Source organism: Mus caroli, chromosome 19 (assembly GCF_900094665.2).
Source record: "Mus caroli chromosome 19, CAROLI_EIJ_v1.1, whole genome shotgun sequence".
Lineage (NCBI taxonomy): Eukaryota > Metazoa > Chordata > Mammalia > Rodentia > Muridae > Mus > Mus caroli.
Window position 1 is genome coordinate 20,757,205 of NC_034588.1, and position 23,520 is coordinate 20,780,724.

At 40.9% G+C, this 23,520-nt stretch overlaps 1 protein-coding gene and 1 pseudogene across 3 annotated transcripts in view; one reads left to right on the forward strand and one right to left on the reverse strand.

The window, feature by feature from the left end:
- C19H9orf135 (chromosome 19 C9orf135 homolog) overlaps window positions 1-23,520 on the reverse strand; it is a 97,696-nt gene that overhangs the window by 44,094 nt on the left and 30,082 nt on the right. For both annotated transcript variants that reach the window (XM_029472704.1, XM_021152161.1), the window contains exon 2: window positions 14,765-14,870. In XM_029472704.1, coding sequence (XP_029328564.1) covers window positions 14,765-14,870 — 106 coding nt within the window. The remainder of the gene's footprint in view (window positions 1-14,764; window positions 14,871-23,520) is intronic.
- Window positions 5,199-5,811, forward strand: LOC110285769 (annotated as a pseudogene). The gene has a single exon (XR_002377082.2). The product of XR_002377082.2 is annotated as a 60S ribosomal protein L29 pseudogene (transcript).

A 23,520-nucleotide genomic window follows, 5' to 3' on the forward strand; every position in this document is an offset into this window, starting at 1 on the left:
TCCTCCTCTTCTCCTCTTCCTCCTCCTCCTTCCTTCTTCCTTCTTCTTCCTTCTTCTTCCTTCTTCCTTCTTCTTCCTTCTTCTTCCTTCTTCCTCCTTCCTCCTTCCTCCTTCCTCCTTCCTCCTTCCTCCTTTCTTCTTCTTCTTCTTCTTCTTCTTCTTCTTCTTCTTCTTCTTCTTCTTCTTCTTCTGGTTTTTCAAGACAGGGTTTCTCTGTGAAGCCCTTGTCCTGACATCCACTTTGTAGAACAACTTGGCCCCAAACTCAGATATGTGCCTATCTTTGGCTCATAAGTTCTAGGATTAAAGGCATGAGCCACCACTACCTGGCTCCAGTGTTTTTTATATGCAAAGTCCCCAAATCCACAATCCTCCAAACAAAAGCATGTTCAGGACTATCACAGAAATACCCTACTCCTGGCACCAACTTCTATATTGGTTAGGAGTTCCACATCTGTGAAGAAACAACAAGACCATGACAACTCTTATAAAGAAAAGATTTAATTAGGGCTGGATTACAGTTGCAGAGGTTTAATCCATTATTGTCAAGGCAGTAAGCATGGCAGTGTTCATACAGACATAGTGCTGGAGGAACAGAGAGTTTTTAAATCTTGATCTGAATGCAGAAGAAGGATACTGTGTTTTACACTGGACAGATCTTGAGCATATATGAGACCTTAAAGACCATCACACAGTAGCATACTTCTTCTAATGAGGCCATACATACTCCAACAAAGCCATACTTCCTAATAGTGCCACTCCCTATAGGCCAAGCATTCACACACATGAGTATATGGGGGCCAAACCTATTCAAACTACCACACTAGAAAAAGACCAAAAGTATGAACAATGGGAATAGAGGAAAGAAAAAAAACACAGGTCAAAGGTACAAAAAAAATAGTTTTGAAAAGTCTTAGAAGAAAATTTCTCCAATCTAAAGGAAGAAATGCCTATTAAGATACAAGAAGCTGAGTAAATACCAAGTAGATAGGATTAGAAAAAAAATATTCCCTACAACACATAATAGCCAAAACTCTGAATGTTCAAAACAAAGAAAGTGAAAAAGACCACATTATGTATAAAGTCAACACATTAGAATAACACCTGACTCTTCAGTAGAAATTCTAAATGCCAGAAGGGCCTGGATAAATGCTTTAAAAACTCAAGAAACTGCAGATGCCAGCTCAGACTACTATCCAGCAAAAGTATCAATCACAATAGATGAAGAATGAAAAACAAATTTAAGCAGGATCAAGCTACAAATCTGTCTCTACAGAAAGCACTAAAAGAAAAACTTTAGTCTGAAAAAGTTAACTATGCCCAAGAGGACACAAGGAATAAATAATACCAGAATAATAAATCAAAAAAGAAGAGGGAATCCCATACCATAAAAACAAAACAACAGGAATCAATAACTACAGATCATTGATAACTCAATATTAATGGCCTCAATTCTCCCAATAAAAAGGCATATATTGACAGATTGTGTTAAAAAAATTAGGACCCAGCCGGGCGTGGTGGCGCACGCCTTTAATCCCAGCACTCGGGAGGCAGAGGCAGGCGGATTTCTGAGTTCGAGGCCAGCCTGGTCTACAGAGTGAGTTCCAGGACAGCCAGGACTACACAGAGAAACCCTGTCTCGAATAAAAAAAAAAAAAAACAAAAAAAAAAACCAACCAAACAAACAAAAAAAATAGGACCCATTTTTTGCTTATCAAAGAAAGACACTTCACTATCAAGGGTATACATCATTTTAATAAAAAAAATATGGAAAAAGGTATTCCAAGCAAATGGACCCAAGAAAGCAGATGCCACTATCCTGTATCTAGCAAAATAGACCTCAACCCAAAACTAATCAGGGGAGACAGGGAAGGACACTACATACTCACTTAAAGAATTCACCAAGGAATATTATAATTCCAAATTTTTATGTTTATAACATAAAAACAACCAAGTTCATAAAAGAGACATTTCTATAGCTAAAATAGGATATTTCTATTCACATATGATGTGGGTGACTTCAATATACCACTATATTCCAAGGATATAGTTTCTTTTCAGTAACTCATGAAGCTTTCTCCAAAATTGAACACATACCTAGACACAAAGTGTCAACATATAAGAAAATTGAAATAAACTCTTGAATCCTCTCAGAGTACTGTGAATTAAAGCTGGATAACAACAACAAAAGAAACAGCAGAAAGTACACAAACTCCTAGAATCTAAACAACTCATCACTGAATGAAAATTGGGGGAAGAGAGAAATCAAGAAAAAAATAAATTTTTTGAACTGAATGAAAATAAAACCCAACATACCCAACCCTGTAGAACATGATGAAGGCAGCTCTAAGAGGTGAATTCACAACACTAAAGTCTACATAAAAACTGGAGAAATCTTATACTAGCCACTTAATGACACATTTGAAAGCTCTACAATAACAAGAAGAAATAATATCTAAAAATAGTAGTTGGGAAAAAATAATCAAACTCTGGGCTGAAATCAATGAAATAGAAACAAATAAGCAAAAAACAACAACCAAACAATCAAAAATCAATAAAATTAAGAGTTGGTTCTTTCTTTGTTGTTGTTGTTGTTTTGTTTGGTTTGTTTGTTTGTTTTTTCTGAGACAGGGTTTCTCTGTGTAGCCCTGGCTGTCCTGGAACTCACTCTGTAGACCAGGTTGGCCTCGAACTCAGAAATTCGCCTGCCTCTGCCTCCCAAGTGCTGGGATTAAAGGAGTGCACCACCACCACCCGGCAAGAGTTGGTTCTCTGAGAAACTCAATAAGATTGATAATTAGCAAAATTATCCAAAAGACAAAGAGATAATATCCAAATTAATATAATTAGAAATGAAAAGTGAATATTACAACAGAGACCAAGGAAATCCAGAGACTCATAAGAACATTCTCTTTCATAATAACCAGAAATTGGATCATGAAAAATGCAGTACATGTATGCAAATGGAATATTATTCAGCTATTAAGAAAAAAAAGAAAAGTAAAATTATTAAATTTTCAGGTGAATGGGTAGAGCTAAAAACAATCATCTTAAATGAGGTAACCCAGACTCCAAAAGAGAGTTACTGTTGTTTTTCTCTTATATGTGGATGTTGATTTATAAGCCTTTGATGTGTGTGCTACAATCCTAATAACCACTGAAGTCAGGGACTGAGAAAGGGACCAAGTGGGAGGAGAGGATCTCTCAAGGAAGGAGAGTTAGAATATGATGCGGTGAGCTAGTAACGGTGACACTAGAAAAGCAGAATTAAATAAGGAGAGGAGTTAGGAGAGAAGAGTAAAGTAAGGAGTATAGCATGGGACAACTAACAATAAAGATCATATGGAAATCTACTATTGTGGGTGCTTCATAAACCATATATATATATATATATATGAAAGGACTGTAAATGGAGTCACCAAATAACAGGGAGTACAATGTACCAACTAGACATCTTATGCCACCAGGTAAAACTTCCTGTTCTAGGAATAGGTTAAGAGTCTCCGTGGAAGCTCCAAACTTCACAGGCTATTGCCAAGGCTATTGGTTGCTCTCCACAACTTGATAATAAGGTCCTGTTGCTGAAGGCAACATTGATGTCATTGAACACAGAGACATCAAGCTGGTGTTTAGCTAGAAGCTGTACCCCTACTGAATAGTATTCCTGGTACTAGTTACTCTGCACACTATTAGAGGGAAAAGGTAATCACGAACCCAGCTACAAACCCAAAACCTACAACTGACTCACTGGAAAGACATGCTGGTGAAAGAGAGGAACAGATGTCATGGTAGTAACCAACCTCTCTTGATGAATTTAGGGCCCACTCCATGAGATCAAACCTCTATTTCCAAAGGAACCAAAACCTGAGATTAGATAGGTCATGGCCCTAAAGGAAAATCTTCTACTATTATCCTGCTAAAGGAATATAGCAATAAAAGGACTCCTACTGATATAGTGCCTTTCTCAACCCACACCAGAGAAACTTTTTGCAATCAATTAGAACTAACAAAAAGACCCACAACTGGAGAGTGTGCAGATGTGAGAGACTTTGGAGCACTCAGACATAAATAAAATTTCTTCACCAAACCCCTCCTCTCATCCACAATATGATATACATATTTATAAACTCAGACTATGGTAGCATGCTCAATACCTGAACAGGTTCAAGCCACACAGCTTCCCATTGCTAAGAAGGTGAAGTGAACAGAGGGTCCTACCACTAATCAAAAAACTGTAGGCAGCCGATGCCTAAAAGATGGCGCCAGTCTCTGGTACACTGTCGCAACACCACTGCACAGGTGCTAGCCCGAATCTGGCACCAACCCCTCCCGAGCAGGTGCATGCAAATTAAGGTGCTGGCAGACTGACCAATCCCAGGAGGACACATAGCCCTCCCCCGTGCTGGGGTGTATATAAGCAGTCCTCCCTGGGTTCCCGGGGTTCCCGTAGCATCGAGGTGTTCCTGCAATAAAGCTGTTGAGAAGAATCCGACCGTGTTGCATTTTCCTTGCCGGACGAGGTGGGCGCAACAAAAAACTATCTGTAACTGATTCCTGCTGGCAAAGGGAAAACTGGTCTTCTCCAGTGGAGTCTCACTGGGTATATTAACCACACTTCAGAGCAACTCTCTCACCCCAGAGTAGTGAACCACATCAAAATAAAGACAGTGGTATTCTTAGGAACTTTTTCATTTTTCTGTGTTTTGGTGTTCTTTTGACTTATTGGTCTATTGCCTGTGTGTATTGATGTTGTTGTTGTTGTTATTGGTAGGGTTTCTTTGCTTCATTTTCGGTTTTTATTATTTTCCTTTTGTTCCTTGTGGTTTCTATTCATTTGCTTGTTTGTTTTCGAGAGAGGAGAGAGCAGACACGTGAAATTGGATGGGGAGGGGGTGGGAGGAGATGGCAGGAGTTAGGGAAGGTGACACATGATCAAAATACATTGAATGAAATATTTTTAATTAAAAATAAGAAGTTAAAAATGAAAAAAAATACAACCTGCTCCATCTGTTAAAAAAAAAATGTTAAAAATCACCAGAAAGGCCGTTCTTGTTTCTGAAGAGTTGTACTGTCCTTGGAGACTTTAGCCCATCTCCACATCTAGGCTAACTCAGAATGGAAAGAACTTCAGAGAGGTTCCCACGAGTAAAAGCACCCTTGTTGCTCTTTCTCTTCCAGTCCCAGGCGCTGCAGGAGCCGCGGGTTACCGAGCAGACATGGCCAAGTCCAAGAACCACACCACACACAACCAGTCCCGCAAATGGCACAGAAACGGCATCAAGAAACCCTGGTCACAAAGATACGAATCTCTTAAGGGGGTTGACCCCAAGTTCCTGAGGAACATGCGCTTGGCCAAGAAGCACAACAAGAAAGGCCTGAAGAAGATGCAGGCCAACAATGCAAAGGCAGTGAGTGCGCGTGCAGAGGCCATCAAGGCCCTGGTGAAGCCTCAGGCCATCAAGCCCAAGATGCCAAAAGGCCCCAAACTCAAGGGGCTGGCTATCATTGCTCACCCTAAGCTTGGGAAGCAGATTCGAAGCTACATGGCCAAGGGTCAGAGGCTCTGCCAACCGAAGCCTAAGGTTCAAACCAAGGCAGGGGCCAAAGCTCCAGCTAAGGCCCAGGCTTCAGCTCCAGCTCAGGCCACCAAAGGTGCCGAGGTCCCTGTGAAGGCCTCATAGAAAAGGCTCCTGCCAGTGTGAAGACAGACGGACTGCTGTGACACACCTCCCCACACACTATTTGCTGATGACCAGTGTCCTATGCTGTTCTTACAAATAAACTCAGGCAAGATCTGTTAAAAACAAAACAAAACAAAACAAAACAAAAACCACCCTTGTTTTGAACAAATATGACTCATAGAACACATCAGAAAAAAATAAGTTCATTTCCCCCGTTACCTGTTCAAGCAAGTTTTTAAAAGATTTTTTTTGTTGTTGTTGGGTTTTTTTGTCCTTAGAAGAAATAAATTCTAGGAAATCTTTTTCCCCCTCTGATCATTCTGACATATAACAAAACCATTTCTTGTCACAAAATAGTTGTTAGGTAATTAATAGTAGAGAAATAATCACAAAAGTACCTTCTAGCTATTGTTCAGTTGTGTGGGGCAGCAGGGGTGGGGGTGGAGGGATGGAGCAGATAGGAAAATAGAAAATCAGTCAATCTCACCTCCTACCTCACCTTCTTATCCCCCTGCAGTCTTTTCTAGACCTAGAGGGAGCTGTGTATATTGATAGAAGAGAAAAGCTTTGGCTTTAGATGAAATTCATCATTTTGATGTGATATTCTAATTATTGGAATGCAACCGATAGGCTTTTTATGGCCCAAAACTGACCATAAAATTGATGGTACTTGCACAGGATTATTTTACATATATACAGTGGAATAGAATTTGGCCATAAAGGAAAATGAAGCTAGCAAGAAACTGGATGGAAAAAACATTGTATTAAGCAATGCAAGCCAGGCTCAGAAGGACAAATGCCATATGCTCTCTCTCGTATGCAGACTCTAGCCTGTAACTGTTAAATATTTATATATATGTGGGAGTAAATATGTAAAGGCCAGGAAACTAGAAACTCCTTTGAAACTCCCATGAAATTATAAAGAAAAAAGGAAGGTGCTTTAAGGAAAGGGAAAGGGGTGGGGGGAGACAATAGACTTTGTGGGAAGGGGAAAATGAGGCAAAAGGGAAGAAGGGAGAAAGGAGGTGGCATGGTGGGCAGGGACTGAATCAACCAAAAGGAAGTGTGTGTGAAGATGTCGTATATAACCCTGTTACTTTGCTTTTTTCTTTGTTTAAATATTTGTGTTTTGCCTGCATACATGCCTGTGTAGCACATGTGTGCCTGGTGCCTGTGGAGGACAGAGAGGGCTCTGGATCCTCTGGAACTGGAGTTTCAGGTAGCTGTGAGCTGTCATGTGGATACTTAGAACTGAACCTGGGTCCAGGAAGTGCTCTTAATCACTGAGCCATCTTTTCAGCTGTGGCTTCATAAGCTGATTTTAAACAAAATGTTTAAGTGAAAAAAATAATATTAGAGATAAGTTATGACCTCCTTTGGGTAGCCACTGCCTCAGTGAAAGGAACTAAATGGAGGGCAGAGAAATGGTGAATTGAAAATTTTTAATTTTAACTTTTGAGAATTCCATATGTGAGTTCTATATTTGTGTCATTCCTTGCCCCCCCGCAAGCTCCTTCCAGGTCACCCCAACCTCTCAAAACTCATGATTTTATCTGAGCATAAAGAAAAGATTACTTCCACAAAGCAGTGTAAACAGAAGGTGGATGCAAAAGACTACAGATGTGTGCACATCCCACCACACCATTTAAGTTCCAATAATCAATATTCATGTGTGTCCATCCATGACCATACCATTTAAGTCCCATTAATCAAACAGGATCACTATACCTGCTTAAACAAACTGATATACATGGAGGGAAAAACTAGTTTATGCCAGTGCTAAATTAAGGCGTGGTGACTGGTGCAGAAACGGAGCAGGAAAAAAAAAAAGTGGTGTGATCTAAATGGTGTGTGCCCTGCTTTTATTCCTGTCCCAGTTTTTTTAGAAATTGCAGAGAAGATATTTGGTAGAAAAATTAAAACTCACAGATGCAGAAGAAATCAGGCAAGGAGCACTCAATGGGCCAAAATGCATACAGAGCTCCTGAAAAGGAAAGGCAGATGCAGTCCTGCTGATGTCAGGAAAGATGATCCACAGGAGTCCCAGTGTCAAAGGCACAGAGGCCACCATCAGCATGATGGGATGTGGTGTCCTGACTCAGCAGCCCACTGCCCTCAAATACCTATTTTTTTTTTTTTTTTTTGTAATGGCACTTCAAGTGATTTTATCTGTAAGATTTTGGGGTTTTTGTGTCCTTCAGATATTTAGGCAGGAATATAAACAGCATCTAAGATTGTGCCATCAAATTATCATTTACGAAGTCAAAGTGATCAAGTAAGTTGTACTCCAATTTCCAAGATGATATAATTATTTCCTCTTTAGGGTCATTAACTTTTAATGCCGTGTTTTCCACCAGCACAGTTCACATTTAGGCATATCAGTTATCCTTTTTAAAGTCTTTTATATTTTATTAGATAAATACAAATATTATGAATGTATAGGCTATGATGTTTCAACACATTGCATTGTACAATGACCAAACCTGCATAATTATCATACCTATTACCTCAAATGTTTATCTTATCTTTAAAGACATATAAAATCTTCACTTTTATCTATTTTAAAATCCCATTGTTAGGAACTACAGCCCTGGTGCTGTGCAATAGAACACCAGCACCCAACCCCACCTTGTAGGTCCATTGTGCTGGTTATGACTCTCTTCTACTCTCTTCCTACCCTCCCTCCCTAAACCTCTGGTACCAAGTGTCTTACACTCTCTTTCAAATTTACCTAATTCCATATACAAACAAGATCTTTACTTCAAGGGGAGCCCCAAACCACTTCTTGAAAAGTAGTCTTTATTTCTCCAGGGACTCCCAGCTTGGGGTCAGAGATGGCTCAGCAGGTAAAAGTATGTATGCACATGCTTGTGTGCACGCATATGCTAGTAATTATAATAACAATAGTGATGATACCAAGATACATAGTTACTTAATCTAGTCCTTCTTTCCTTCTTCCTGTCCTTCCTTCCTCCTTTGCTTCCTCCTTTCCCCCCTTCCTCCTTTCCTTCCTTCCTCCTGTCCTTTCTTCCCCCTTTCCTTCCTTCCTCCTTTCCTTCCATCCACAAACACACATTGAGTATCCACTATGTGCTGGACACTGTTCTAGGATTTCAGGCTCTAACAGGAACCCAAACAGCCCAATGTTCCTACACTTTTAGAGCGGGTACGCTAGTTGAAGGAGATAGGCAACAGTCTGAAAAGTGTCTGGTGATTTGCTAAGAAACCTAAAATGAGGACAGAGGGTAGAGATTGAGCTGCCCTTTTACATGCAAATCTGTAACTGGTCACCGAGGAGGTAGGACTTCTTCCTGGGAACAATGAGAAAACAATCATGCTTCCTCCTCCAACCATGGGCTTGTCCTTTTTATGCTTGGTGAAATAAAAAACTAGCCTCAAGACTTGTCTGGTTACCCTCATATTATTATGTAATTTCTCTGGCTGTTTCTTTTCCAAGAAGAGTCACGCTGGGTAAGTAATATGTTTAAAGTTGAAGAATCTTTGCCTTGGGGCTTGTTTTGGCCTGATCTGCGTCAGTGGGGAGAGAGGGTGCAGCAGTCTCTCTGCACTCTTGGAATTGGTCCCTACTCTCCAGATCCCTCTTGTCTGGGTGGGAGTGAGAGGGTGCTGGTGGAAGGGTAGGAGATGGGAGGCAGGAGAAAGGCACATTCAACAAGAGCAGGATGCCATCCGGTTCTTCTTCCTCTGGGGATGTCTGTGTTTTATCACCCATTGCAGACATATATTTATGAATATTCAAATATGACCTTCTTAGAATGTTCTGGTAGCTTCGAGATCCTCCCGGGGAAGAATAAAGGGTAGTTCTCATGATGAAGGACGACTATCTGGGTTTTAAAATACTGTTCCAAAGGTCATGAATTTGAGGTAAAGATGAAACGGGAGAAGATGGAGAGGAAAGAAGGGATGGAAATTATGTCAGTGCATAAGTATACCTGTGTGAAAGTTTGAAAAAAAAAAGTCTAAATGAAATAACAGCCTGCTTCAGCCTCTGGAAATCCAGGTGGTCTTTCTCCCCTTCTACATGAGAACAGGCTCTGAAATGATCACATGTCATGTTTTTCTTTCTTCATGGCACACAATTGATTCGCAAAGGTCACTTCTTAACTCAAGGACATCCTTGTTCCACACATGGCAGATACACAGCTGGCTTCCTTCTGTACTGCTTCTTCAGGTAGATCACCAGAGTCTTATGCCTATAATTCCCCATCATCCAAGGAGCTTCACGGGTGCTATTTAGAACACAGCTTTATCCATACTCTCAAACTCTTCTTTGAGCATCCTGGATCCCAAGATTCTTGTACCGCCCATGTGCATAGGAGCCTAATAGCGCTATAGTATACGAGAACTTTGCCCAGCTAGGTTCATGGTTCACTTCAGTTTGTGAAACTCCTATTTTGTTGTTAGCCTTTTAGAGCCTTAACCAAATATAGACAGCATACAATTTGTTACAAATAAATGATGCCCACAGTAATCCATGCAGCCAGGGAATTCAGGCATACAGACTTTAACCAGCTAAACAGAAATATTGTTGGACATAAGAGGCAGCCACTCAGCAGCAATCTTGAAAAAAAAAGGAAAATGCTAAGAAAGCATTCTGGAGTAGAAACAGATGGCAAAAGAACTAGCCATCATGTTTGTACACAGGACACAAGAGAAGAGAACAAAAGCTGAAGTTAAGATGCAGGACATCAAAGTCCAAACATATATAGTGATATATAATGTACATTACATGCATTGTTTAAAATAATACATATTATTCTATACATTTACATTCACATATGTAATATCCATGTGTTATATATAAGTATATATTTAGATAACTATATATAATATACATATATATTATTTCAAGCAAGACTACAGAATAGCCAGTATATAGTTGTATAGGGATCTACAAGCTGTTGAACTCACTGTGAAACTGTGGCAAATCCAAGTGTCAGCTTGGAAGAGTATTTAAGATCTCAGAATTTAGTGCCCGCTTGTATATACTATCTAGCTATTTTGACCAAGTGATGTCACATGGTCTCAGTTTCCTTCTCTGTACAATACAGGTCACAGATGGTACCTGCTTGAGTCATGTAGAGGGTAAAACAATGATGAAACCAGGCACTTTCATACTGAACTGAGCTAACACATGGATAGGAGAGATCACAAAACTACCCCGACAGTGTATTCACATCTTTAACTCGACCAAAGAATTAGGACACTTATGTAGCTTTTCTGAGCTCTTTATGTTTCCAGGAGGATATAATTCCATTTATGAAAGTCTCCAGTCCAGTGAGACTGGTACTTCTATTACACCAAGTGCCTGTTTTCTCAGGTCGGGGCTGCAGGCCTGGGAGCCGTCAGCTGCAAGGACTGAGCTTTGGACTGATGCTGCTTCCCTTTGCTGACCCCATGTTCTCCTCTTGGATGCCTGCCAGGTTGGGCTGAGGGGGAGAGGTCAGGTGGAAATAATATTAAGTGGCCCTTACTCCCTTCACGTGAGCCAGAGAGCATGGGTTTGGCTGACAATCAAAATCAACTCCTCTCCTAGAATATTTCTGAGATTGCTTTCTGGTATTCTTTTTTACTGAGAATTGCAGCTTGCTGGAGGCAGGCAGAGCTTCACACCTTTCAACACACACACACATCCCCTATCCACCCCTTCCAAGGCTCAAGCAAGGTAGTAGGAGTTCCTTCTTTGGTGTTCTTTACTTCAAACATGCTCTTTATGCTAAGGCCACTGATCCAAACCACCAATGGCCAAATTAATTACAGCAAGCAGTTAATTAAAGCAAGCCTTTTTATTCCTGTACACAGGCTGCCTTCCACCTAAGGCAAGGTTCAAGTGATCAGCATTGGATGTGGGGGAGATAAGGATAGCTCGGGTGTGGGGGAATCTCCCAATGGGGGTTTGGGCAGGAAAATAAACAGGGTTGTAGAAGCAGAATGTAAGCATAACAAGGTAGTCATAACAACAGACGGTTATAATAATCTTTTACACAAAGGTAGGGTTGCAAGTTGGTCATAACAACTTTTGGAAACAAAGATATGGTTGTCTTTTCCTCAAACAGGCAGTACAGAACAATTTGTGCTTAAGGTTACCGGATGAACATAGCCCAATCCTTGAGAAACAGAGGTTTACTCATAAGCGGGGATGCACCTAGACTGTCTTTATCATAAGACTGCTTTCAAGCTTAAAATGGAAGCAGGCTGGTTCATCACATATTTCCCTGAAGGGGCAACTCAGTCATTGTCTTGACTGTATTTTACTGCCCTCGCTCATGATCTGATTCCTTTCTGGTTCATTGCAGATCCCTGAGGTAGTAACCCTGTTGCCTGAATGCTGCACCTAACCAGGCTGGTCCCCACCTCCAGGCAGAAGCAGGCACTTCATAGCTGGAAGTGAACTGTCGCCGTCCTTCAATAATGATTTCCCCAGTGACATCAGGACGTCATGGAACAAACCTGAGATCATGATCAGCAAGACCGTAGTTTCACCAAGACTGACTATGTATATTTCTTGACCCCTCCTTTTATTTTTCTACATAATCTATAAGTTCCCATTTGTACACTGATGAAGGCTCAGAGTGACTCTGTTTCTTCGGCAACATCAGATAAATTCTTCCTGTCATTTACCATGTGTCCATGTTGGACTTTGGAGGCAGTGTGGTCTACTAGAAAGATCTCCCCACACCACACAGAGTCCAGTCCTCTGGCCTAGCACTTTAGTTACAGCAATTCCTGTTCTGACCTTTGGTATTATGTGTGCTGGGTTGCTTACTCTCTGCCCCAGACCTACTGTCTTCCTCAGAAGACTGCAGCAGATCTTATCTCATGACTCATCTAGGTGAACACATATTTCTCTCTCTCCTTTCTATCTTCTACCGCATTAGGCATGGCATCTAACACTAAGCTTTTCAGGCTCATGTCACACACTAGGCCTCTACATCTTTGAAACTTCAGGACACATGTCTCTCTGAATAGTTTCCATGAAATCCTTCTAAACTGAGGGAAAAGGAAGAAGCAATCACAGGTAAACAAATCTGCTTTCTTTGGGCAGCACTCTCCAAAAACATAGCAGTCAATGCTGTCCTACCCTGGTTTGGAGGTTTCAGATGCTTCGGCATAGGCGGCCCAGATTGTTTGGTTCTGTGCTCCCTGACAACTATCAAGAGTGTTCACAGCTAGGTATATGACAGCACTTGGGAGGTGGGGGAAGAGAGGTTAGAAGTTAAGGGTTATTCTCAGTTACTTTGTAAGTTTAAGGCCAGCCTGGCCTATATGAAACACTAACTCAATAGATAGATCGACAAACAGACAGGCAGACAGACAGATATGGATGGATGGATGGATGGATGGGTGGGTGGATGGATGGATGGACAGATAGAAATTTAAAGAGTGTTCCAGACTTTAGGCCTCTGTCAAAACTTTGGGGGAAGAAAACGAGATTAATTGATTTATCACATGGTGACCAGGAAGCCCTGAACTGGTGTCTACCTCTCCCTGAACACTGGGGACATTGAGTGATGGGATTAATAATGGTAGGTCTAGAATGAGAATAGTATCTTTCTTGACAACTTTGTAGCTTGTTGTAAAAAGAAAAAAAAAATGGTGATTTCATTGTCAGAAAAACTACAACTTCCTAAGATGTGAAATTGTGGTTTTATCAGAAATAATTTCTTGGTCGATCTCCTTTGGATCTAAAACAGGTGAAAAACTGGGAGAGAAATGGCAGGGTTTCCATGATCATCATCAAAAGCATAGGAAAAGCAAACTCTCCTGCTAAGTATAAGCCTTGACCACTTATAGACGCTAAAGAAATGTCCGAGATTCACACTCCTCAGTTTCACTTCATGTCGCACAACCCAGACATCAGTGTGCACCCTGCTCAGCTTCCTCTTATTCTAGTCATGCGCCTGCTCAGGAAAGCCAGGCTTGGGGAAGAGTGTGGCAGAGGTGAGCTCAGAATCAGACAGACAAGCTCCACCTACTGCCAAGGAGACATTTCAGGACAAAGTGCAAGAAGCTTGCATGAAAACCGAAATCTCACATTGCCTATGAGATTTGGGCTGATGCAGATAAGAAAAGTATGAGAACAAGGAAATAGAGATGCCAAGAAACCCTAGTGTGTGGAATGAAACACTGCAGAGGGAAGTGTCTTATCTGTCATCTCATTGGCTCCTGAAAACTACCTCAGTCTACATCCAGCCAGCTGTGAGTTTACACTGAATCTCGTGTCCCAGGTCACCCTGCCTGGCCTCTGCTTACTGCAACTAAAAGGGACAGAGGAAAGCAAACTGCTGTGCTCAGTTAATTCGTTCTTGCTACCCTAGAAAATAGAGAATGTTCTGGAATAATTTCAAATATATAATTATGTCTTCTGTGAGGCCTGTGCCAATTTCAAAAAGTGATCTGAGAGTATCAGTTTTGGGGGGCAAAACTATGAGAAACACCCAGTGCTCTCAGCATGCCTCTATAAAAGGGAGACGAATGCCTGTTTCACAGGGTTATTCTGGAAGTCAGAGAAGTTATCCGGCAAGCTGCTGCTGCTACAGCATAACATCACAGTCCTCCCAAGGTAGAACTGGAAAGTACCAGGGATCCTTAAGAAGAGATAAGAGACTCCCTTTAAGGGAGTCATTAGGCCATGAGGGTGTGCTCTCAAAAGAAATTGGGTGGCCCAGTTTCAGTTTCCCACTTATTCCTGACTCAAAATGTGGCTAATCAGCCTGACATGCATTCCTCTAATGACATGACATCCAGGTGGCCCCATTTTGGACTTAAACCTCCAGAACTCTTGCTCCATATGTAACATGTGTTGGGTATTTTGTTATAGCAACAGAGAGCTAACTGATACAGGCAGGCAGCATGCTAAGCACTCCATTGTGTATCTAATTTACCCAATAAGCTTAAGAAGTAGGTGGACTGTATAAGTTTGGTAAGGGCATTGCAACTAAGTTACCTAGTTAATCCCACAAATGAGTAACAAGGATAGTAAAAGAATACTCCTAATTTGACCTTTTACTCTTTCAGTATGAGAAAGATTTCAGACAAAACAATTAACAGCAACTACTTACTGGACTGTCACTTCCAAATCGCTTGTATGTTGATATACATAGGTTTTTCACCGTCTCGGGACTCTCTATATCATAATCTTTGGGGAAGGCTTCTCTGTTACGGTGCCTTCACAGGGAAAAAGAAAAAATTAAAGTTCCTTACTGAGCATGCATTGCATTTAAAGACTTTAAATTTGCTATATTCAGTGAGATTATTCCAATTACAAATGTGTCAAAGTCACAATGAATGATGTATTTCTCTCCTCTTTTCAAGGAATGCTGAAACTACTCCCTGAAAACAACCTTACCTACTCAATAAAGCTAAGACTGTCACAGAAACACCAAGTTAACTAACACAGTAATTACTTTGTAGCTCCAGCGAACTGAATCTTATTTAATAATGTAGATGACTTACTGACAGTAAATTCTAAAATAAGATATGGGAATAGCTTTAAAAGGCAACTTGTCACTTTAGAAGCTCTCTCTACCAAGAATTTTAATTACATTGTTTTTCAAACGAGGCAGAATGTATTGATTGGTAACCTGTGAGGTCCCTGTTTCCAAAAAGCACCCTAGGAGGCTGGTAGCCACAAGCTAAAGACTAACAAAGCCTCTTCCTTAAAGTGAAAGTGGAAATTAAACATTCAAACTATCTTGGGTAAAAGGTGGTTGGGGGTAATTTTAAAAGGAGACAGGAAGAGAGAAATTTGGTGTGACAAGACAGGGAAAGGAAGGGTTTTGGTTGACTAAGTGGTCCTAGGGCTTGTTGTTGTTGTTGTTGTTAGATAAAGGAAGTTGAGACCAAACATCCTGCAGAAGGGACCCAAAGGGATGCTGGGCAGGAACTGTGCATGGGATACTCAAAATTTCATCCAACCATCTGTTTGTTCAGCTACAGCTCGTAAGGTCCAGCCTGGTAAGATTTGAACACAGTGGTGTGTCTCCTCTGAAACTCAGGTATACATTTAATTTCCTCAGTGGTGGTGCTGAGAGATGGGACATGGCAGAGGTGTGGGGGGTGGGTAAGAGGTAGTTAGATCACTAAGATTCACTCTAGCCTTTCCTTAGTTTTGGCAATACTAGATGACTTCTCCCTCTTGAGAGAGTTTATTAGTTACCACAAGAGCAGACTTATGTGTAACTATCACTCGCACTACTTGACCTACTTTGTACTTATCAGATCCTCCTGTTTGGCCATGATATAGTGAAGCCTAGAGTCCTTTCTGAGCCGTGAACTTTCTTTATGAATTACCCAGAATCATGGCCTGGATATGAAATCCTCCAAGTGTTTTAACACTTGATCCCCAGCTGTTTTGGAGAGATAAAGAACATTTTAGGACGTGAATTCTTGCTGGAGAAAGTGAGTCCTTGCAGGTTGTATTAGCCCCAGCCTGTCTTCAGCCACTCAGCACCAGCAGCTACATCATGAGAGACAGGTGACACTGTCATCGACTTTAAAAGATCCCACCAACACAGACTGCTCTCTCTCTCTCCTCTCTCTAGCTGGATCTTGGAATTGTTATTCCTAAGGCCCATCTCTGGCCTCATATTTTATAAGCATGCATCCTTTGTTTAATAAAGATCTTACAGACAATAGCTAAGCAGGAAGTATAGAGCAGAACTGCCAGCAAAGCAAGGGTCTCTGGGAGAAGAAATCAGATGCAGGAGGTTCCCCAGCAGACAGGGAGGGACAGACAGACCTACAGCGGAGCACAGGGGTACAGAAGTAGCCATGTGGTGGATCATAGGCAAGTTAGTTGGGTTAACTTTTTTTTTTTTTTGATTTTTTTTTATTAGGTACTTTNTTCATTCACACCTCCAGTGCTATCCCAAAAGTCCCCCACACCCTCCCCCCCACTCCCCCACCCATCCACTCCCACTTCCTGGCCCTGGCGTTCCCCTGCACTGAGGCATATAAAGTCTGCATGACCAATGGGCCTCTCTTTCCACTGATGGCCGACCAGGCCATCCTCTGATACATATGCAGCTAGAGACATGAGTACTGTTTAGTTCATATTGTTGTTCCTGGGTTAACTTTAGATGGGTGACAGAGACTGCCCTAGGTAAAATGCCTAAGCATTAAAATATTAAAAAGATGTTCTGTCATTATATATAGCTGTCAGGTCTGTGAAAGCCCCACTTTATTTGATGCCTAATGTGAGGTACCAGTTAGATTGAGACTTCCTCGTAATCTCCAGCAGTTAAATAATGACACAGTGACTTCTTAATATTTACTAAAGTTTAGGCATATAGTTGGGCAGGTCCTCAGCTAACTCATCTAAGTTATCCTGACTGGTGGAGCCCACATCCTACCATGTGGCTCATTCTTTACCTCTCTCTCAGCCCTGGGACATCTGTTTCTCTCTGTGTCCTGCTGGTGAACTCACTGCATCTCCTTCTCCTCCCTCTCTCGGCACAGAAGTTCCACTTTCCACTTCCTGCTCAGCTATTGGCCATCAGATCTTTATTAAAGCCAATCACCCAATAAGGAAGGATGGATGCTTACAAAATATGAAGCCGGTGATGGGCCATAAAAATTACAGTACCAAGATGCAACCAGTACTCAGCTCTCTTTGGGCTTGGCAGTCAACAACTGAATCTACAAAGCCAATCTTCATGAAGTGTAAACAGACTACCCCAACCATTTCTGTCTCCTAGAGCCAGCTTCTGTGCCACTGTGGCTCCTGCCACATGGACAATTTTCTAGGTTCTAGCTTTCTACCCCACCCTCCATGGGTCTTTCTACTAAAGACACTTACTGGTTCCCTTCCCCCAACCCCCTGCATTCTTCTGGTTATCTCTGGCTTTAGCCAGCAATCCCACAGATTCAGCCCTTAGCTCACTCTTTATCTTGGGTTTTAGGTTGCAGTCCCACAAATTCAGCCCTCAGCTCCCTCTTGGAGCTTATAGGAAGACACCTGCATAGTGTCCAGTGTTTTATTTCGGATTCTCTCTCTGCCACCACACACTCAGATTTTATTACAACAGCTTGGCCTCAATACAGATTAATGGCCAAAAAGTTTGTGGATTTGATTTCTAAATTTTCACTAGTCATAACAACTGCTACAACAGAGACCAATGATCCCCAAGTATCCTATATGTAAACTTGCTATGCTCCACACTTCCAAAAGTCTTTTAACGATAACATTCTAGTTCCCACTCTTAAAAGTCTTTTTATCTGTGATTTCTTTCCACTCTGCTTTCAAAAATACAAACAAAAATCTTAAGATTATGCTATAAACTTATCTCAGGATTTATAAATTTATTGGGTATGGTTTAAAAAATTCTGTGACAAAATTTGGTTTTAAACTTATAACCAAAGGCTTATAAATACTTGAATCATAAATATATGATTCAATTCTGTTTGTATGTGTATGTACTTAGTATTCAACTCTATGTAACTTGGATTCAACTTTTGGTGCATGTATGTGATATATATATATATATATATATATATATATATATATATCCTTTAAAATAGTACTCACATGGCTCCCCTCCATCTTAGCCAATTATCTAATCATATATAAGCAGCCACATGGCTAGCAATCATATCTATTAAGGTTAAAGAGTAAAAACCATGTGACTTTACCATCTTAAGGTGATCCACATGCCATAAAGTAACAATTATAAAGCTGCTTAGTCCTAATGAGCTCTCTGTTTTACCATGGTATCTCCTTTTAAGACTAAGGATGCAGCAAGTCTCAAATATTTTGGGTTTGTTTGGTGTGGTGGTTTGAATATGTTTGATCCATTGGAAGTGACACTATTAGGAGGTGTGGCCATGTTGGAATAGGTGTGGCCTTATTGGAGAAAAGTCACTGTGTTGTTGGGCTTTTTGTCTCCTCCTGTGAGGTCTCCTTTTTTTTTTTTAATTATTGTTTATTTTATTTATTTACACTTCAAATGTTATCCCTCTTCCAGATTTCCTCTCCCCTCTGCTTCTATGAGAGTGCTCCCCCACTCACCTACCCACCCACACCTGGTAATGGGAGGAGAGGCCCTTACACCTGTGAAGGCATGATGCCCCATTGTAGGAGAATGCCAGGGCAGTGAAAGAGGAGCATCTTCTGGGTATATGCCCAGGAGTGGTATAGTTGGATCCTCAGGTGGTACTATGTCCAATTTTCTGATGAATCACCAGATTGATTTTCAGAGTGGTTGTACCAGCTTACAATCCCACCAACAATGAAGGGGTGTTCCTCTTTCTCCATATCCTCACCAGCATCTGCTGTCACCTGAGTTTTGGGTCTTAGCCATTCTGAATGATGTGAGGTAGAATCTCAGGGTCGTTTTGATTTACATTTCCCTGATGACTAAGGATGCTGAACATTTCTTTAGGTGCTTCTCTGCTATTCGCTATTCCTTGGTTGAGAATTCTTTGTTTAGCTCTGTACCCCATTTTTAATAGGGTTATTCCTTCTATTGACAAGCTTCATCCACTGTGGAATACCAGTCTCTTCCTGGCTGCCTTTGGTTCAAGATTTAGACCTCTCGGCTCCTCCAGCACCACGTCTGCCTGTACACTGTCATGCTTCTTGCTATGATGATAATGGACCGGATCTCTGAAACTGCAAGCCAGCCCCAACTAAATGCTGTCCTCTATAAGAATTTCCTTGGTCATGGCATCTGTTCACAGCAATAAAATTCAAAAACATACGGACTTTTGTTTTATGATAAAAATTTAAGGTTATGTTTGCTATAGCACACTTGATATGTGATTCAACTCTAGTTTACAATATACTTTATATGATAATACAAATTTAATGTTATAAAGGTCTCCTCAGATTATCAAAAACTGATTTAGGATGTACGCCTAACTACTTATGTCTTTGCTAACTATTTAACATCAAGTTGTTAGAAAAATCTAGATAAGTATCCGCTTATGCTTGATAAATAATGCATGTTTAATAATCAAGATTTATAAATTTCTGAGGTTTGCTCTGGTTCACAGTAATATGTATCTTTGCCTTTGCTTACTTTAAGCTTTAGTCATCTGGATAAACTAATCCAAGCCAAAAAAAAAAAAAAACCCAGCAATATTCTATAATGGTACACTATGAAAGGAACAATAAAGTTGCCAGTCTCTCTGTGGAATTTATCTATGATTTAAAGTTTTATTTTGATACTAGAATAGCTTCAATTCAAAAAATGTTATCGTTTTTTAAAGCCAAACCTAACACGGATGGAATGCAAAATCCTTGTTTCATAAAAGCTACTAACCTATTATAAATTGTTAAGGATAATTGAGAATTACAAGTTAACAGCTGCCTTATAAATGATCAAATTCTTTAGTGTGTCCAGAACTATACTTGTAGTCATGATACGTAGTAATGTATACAGAAATAAGCTGTATTTAGCCTCCTATTTTCAAAGTTAAACCTAAAATAAGGAATATTAAATAGATTGTCCTCTGGCTCTTCTGAGATCTGCTGCATATGACATTTAAAATATTCAAGCTTCTTGTAGTAGACAGAGCGGCCCCCTCCTAGCCGAAACCCTTAAGGTCTCCAAAGAAGATAAACAGGGTACAACAATGCCTCGAGGTAACACTGACCAGTGAGAAAAACTGCCCTGTGCCTCACCTGATGGCCGGGCTCTGCTCAAACTGTGGACACTTTTGGGTTGATTGACCTACTCAGCCTAGTCAAAGAAAGATCAGTTTTCCCAAGTTCTTCTAGAGGAGAAAGATCCCAGACCTGGGTCTGACTGTCAAAGGCGCTATGCTCTGTGTAGCAACTGAAGGTTAAATGCTGCACTATGTGATGGCTAAAGACCTAGGACTACTGCCCCATCAAAACTATGGAGACCACCAAAGCCTAAGGTACCCATTTAGGTAACCGGTCTCTGTTTTAATAGATATGCAGGATATTTGGACTATACTTCCAGCTCTACTTTATCCTTCTCAGCTCTCTGATGATATTGACTTATTGTAGCTTTAACAGTAGCAAGCGTCCAGCTCCTCCCCACAAGGCTTCAGCTGGTTTCTCAGTTATTCTGCCTTCTCAGTCCTCTTAATAGGTAAAAACAAGGCCACCGGCTCAATTTTCTATCGATACTAAGTCTAGACACAGTTTGCCTTGTTAGAAAACTCAGAAATGAGATAAACTCACAAAAGATTTCAACGTATTTTTTACTTTAACAAAAAAAAAAAAAAAACGCTCTTTACAATGACTGCTCCCAGTAATCAACCGCCTGTGTCTCAGGGTAAATGACTGGATAGAAACATGATGTGAAGTTTATGAAAGGTCTGAGGATACAACAGCTTAAGTTGTAAAGGTCTAAGAAGGTGTTTTAAAGTGGAAATGCAATTCGTAAAGGTATAATAAGAAAGTGAATTAAAATATGAGATATGAAAAAATGTTTCAGATCTCTTCCAGGTCTGTGGCATTAAGACTTCAAAAGTTTAGAGTTTTAACATTAGCCAGTGGAATTCTGATAAGCTATTAATTTAGCTTCCGTGAGCACTGGCTACTGTTATCATGGTCACAAGCTCAAGATTTTAAATTTCCTTTGGTTGTCTTCTAAGTGGAGTCTTAAAAGTGAGTCTTTATTGTGCTAAAAACATCTGTCTAATCTCTATACTCTGAGTCATCTGGTTAGAGAAGAGAAGAGTTCATATTTTTAACTCAAAATCATTTGGGGGTCCCCAAGCTTCTGCTATGACTCAAAGGCATGAGTCTACTGCTGTTTCTGCTGTACTGTGGATTTTGGTACAGATTCCCAAACAATGGTAATAACATATCTAAAACGGATCTCTTTTGTAAGCTTAAAATTCTGTAAGCTTCAGAGGACTAACGAGCCCACCTCTCATGGGTCATGGACAGTCTTTATCTATAGTCCATATAGATACATACAGAAACCATCAGCCTGGTTCCCCACCTGCCTATTCTGTTATTCCTGAGAGTGGGATTTCTTTCCTCTTTTTCCTCTTCCCCCTTTCCCCAATCTTGGGACTCCCCTACCTGAGTTACCAGGACCATGGACCTAAAAGCTCAAATGTGCACCTAAGAAAATAATTTCCCCCTAAATTCCTTAACTTTATGTTCTGCCCCTAATATGTATGTGTTCCAGAATCCTGCCAGGTCCAGTTGTTCCCTCCAAATCTGCATCTTGGACAGCTTCAAAATGGCTAGCCCCAGGTGGCCCAGCCTCACAGCTGCTGCCTGTACATCCCTAGCCCCAGATGGTCCCACAGAGCCTGGACGGTGAATTCAACAGCCTCCTCTTCCAGGACTTGGCCAGCATCCCAGCTCTCTTGAGTCCCTAAAGATATTGATGCTCTCAGACAGCAGGAAGCAGTCTAAAGAACCCAGCACCTACATTCCTGCCTTGCCATTGCCCCTTCCCGTTTCCTCAACTTTTATAATAAACAAAAGGGAGAAATGTTAATTTCATCCAGCTTTCAGAGACTCAGTGCCAGCAGCTATATCATCACTAGTCTTCCGATGTGATGTGTGTCCCTCTTTCAAAAGCCCCGCCATCACACACCTCTCTTGCTCTCTCTGTCTGTCTGCCTCTGTCTCTCTTTGATGCCTCCAATCCAAGACAGCCTTTAACTCCTTGCCCTGCAAGAAAGCTCTTGAGTGAGCTCTGTTGTGTGGTGTGATCTCTGCAGCATACCTTGGCCCTCACCTGATGAGTAACTTTACCTCTGAAACCCTAACAGGTTGGCCTTGAGCTTTGACATCTAGTCCCTGATTCCTGTCTGCTTCCTGGCTGAGGATGTGTTAAGACCAGTCAGCTCAGGTTCTTACCCCCAAGTCTCCTCCCTCAGGTGTAGTCCACAGCATGTCTTTGAACTGTGGGCCATAATAACCCCTGCCTCTTGTCAGGCCTTTGATCACAGTAACAAAGGAAACAGCGAATCCACCCAGCCACCAGCATTTTGTCTGAGCAAAGACTGAGGGTGTGCGGCATTTTGTTGGGCTACATTTGCAACAGGCCCAAGAATGCATTGGAGGAATAAACCTCATGGTGAAGTATCTTCAGCTACTCCCAGCCTCTGTAGATACTCACATAACTAAGTAATCAGGAGTGAAAAACCTTAAATTGAACAATTTCTTCCACCTCTGAGGAGAGTTTTACAATTTTATGACACCCAATGTGTGACGCAGATGTGTCATGTCAACTGCAAAAGTTCCCTATGGTCTCCCACTATTGATCCACCCCTGATATCTGTTGGCCATCTATATGACTGAGAAATATCCGTTAAGGTCCGTTGCTATTTAATTTGCCTTGATTAGTTTGTTAGTTCTTTGTATATTTTGGACACGGACCTTCTCCCAGATGAATAGTTGGTTACTATTTCCCCTCACCGTGCTGTTTCCAATGCTGTGATGAAGCATTTCAAATGATGAGATCTAGTTTGCCTGTTTTTGCTTTTGGTCCTATCAGTTTTTGAGGGAGGGGAATCTTAAAATATTGGAAAGTATCCCAAACTTAGAAGATGTCCTGGTTCTAAAACCAGCAGCTTTACAATTCTTGGACAGGTTGTTTTTAAGCTCAAATTTAACAAATAATAATTCTTTGGCTTAAGCTCACTAGGTTGTTATGAAGATTTTAATATAAATATATTACAAACAGAGCAGAAACGCAACAGAGAAAAATTTTAACATTGAACTATTTTAGAATCCGAAAATAATGCAATATATGTCATTAAAAGTCATAGGTGAACACAAAAGCCCCTGGGAGGTCAAAGCAATTCTCAGCAAAGGGAGTAATGCAAGCAGCACTTCTCTGTGTGCTTTCAAGTTGTACTGTAGAGTCATAGCTGC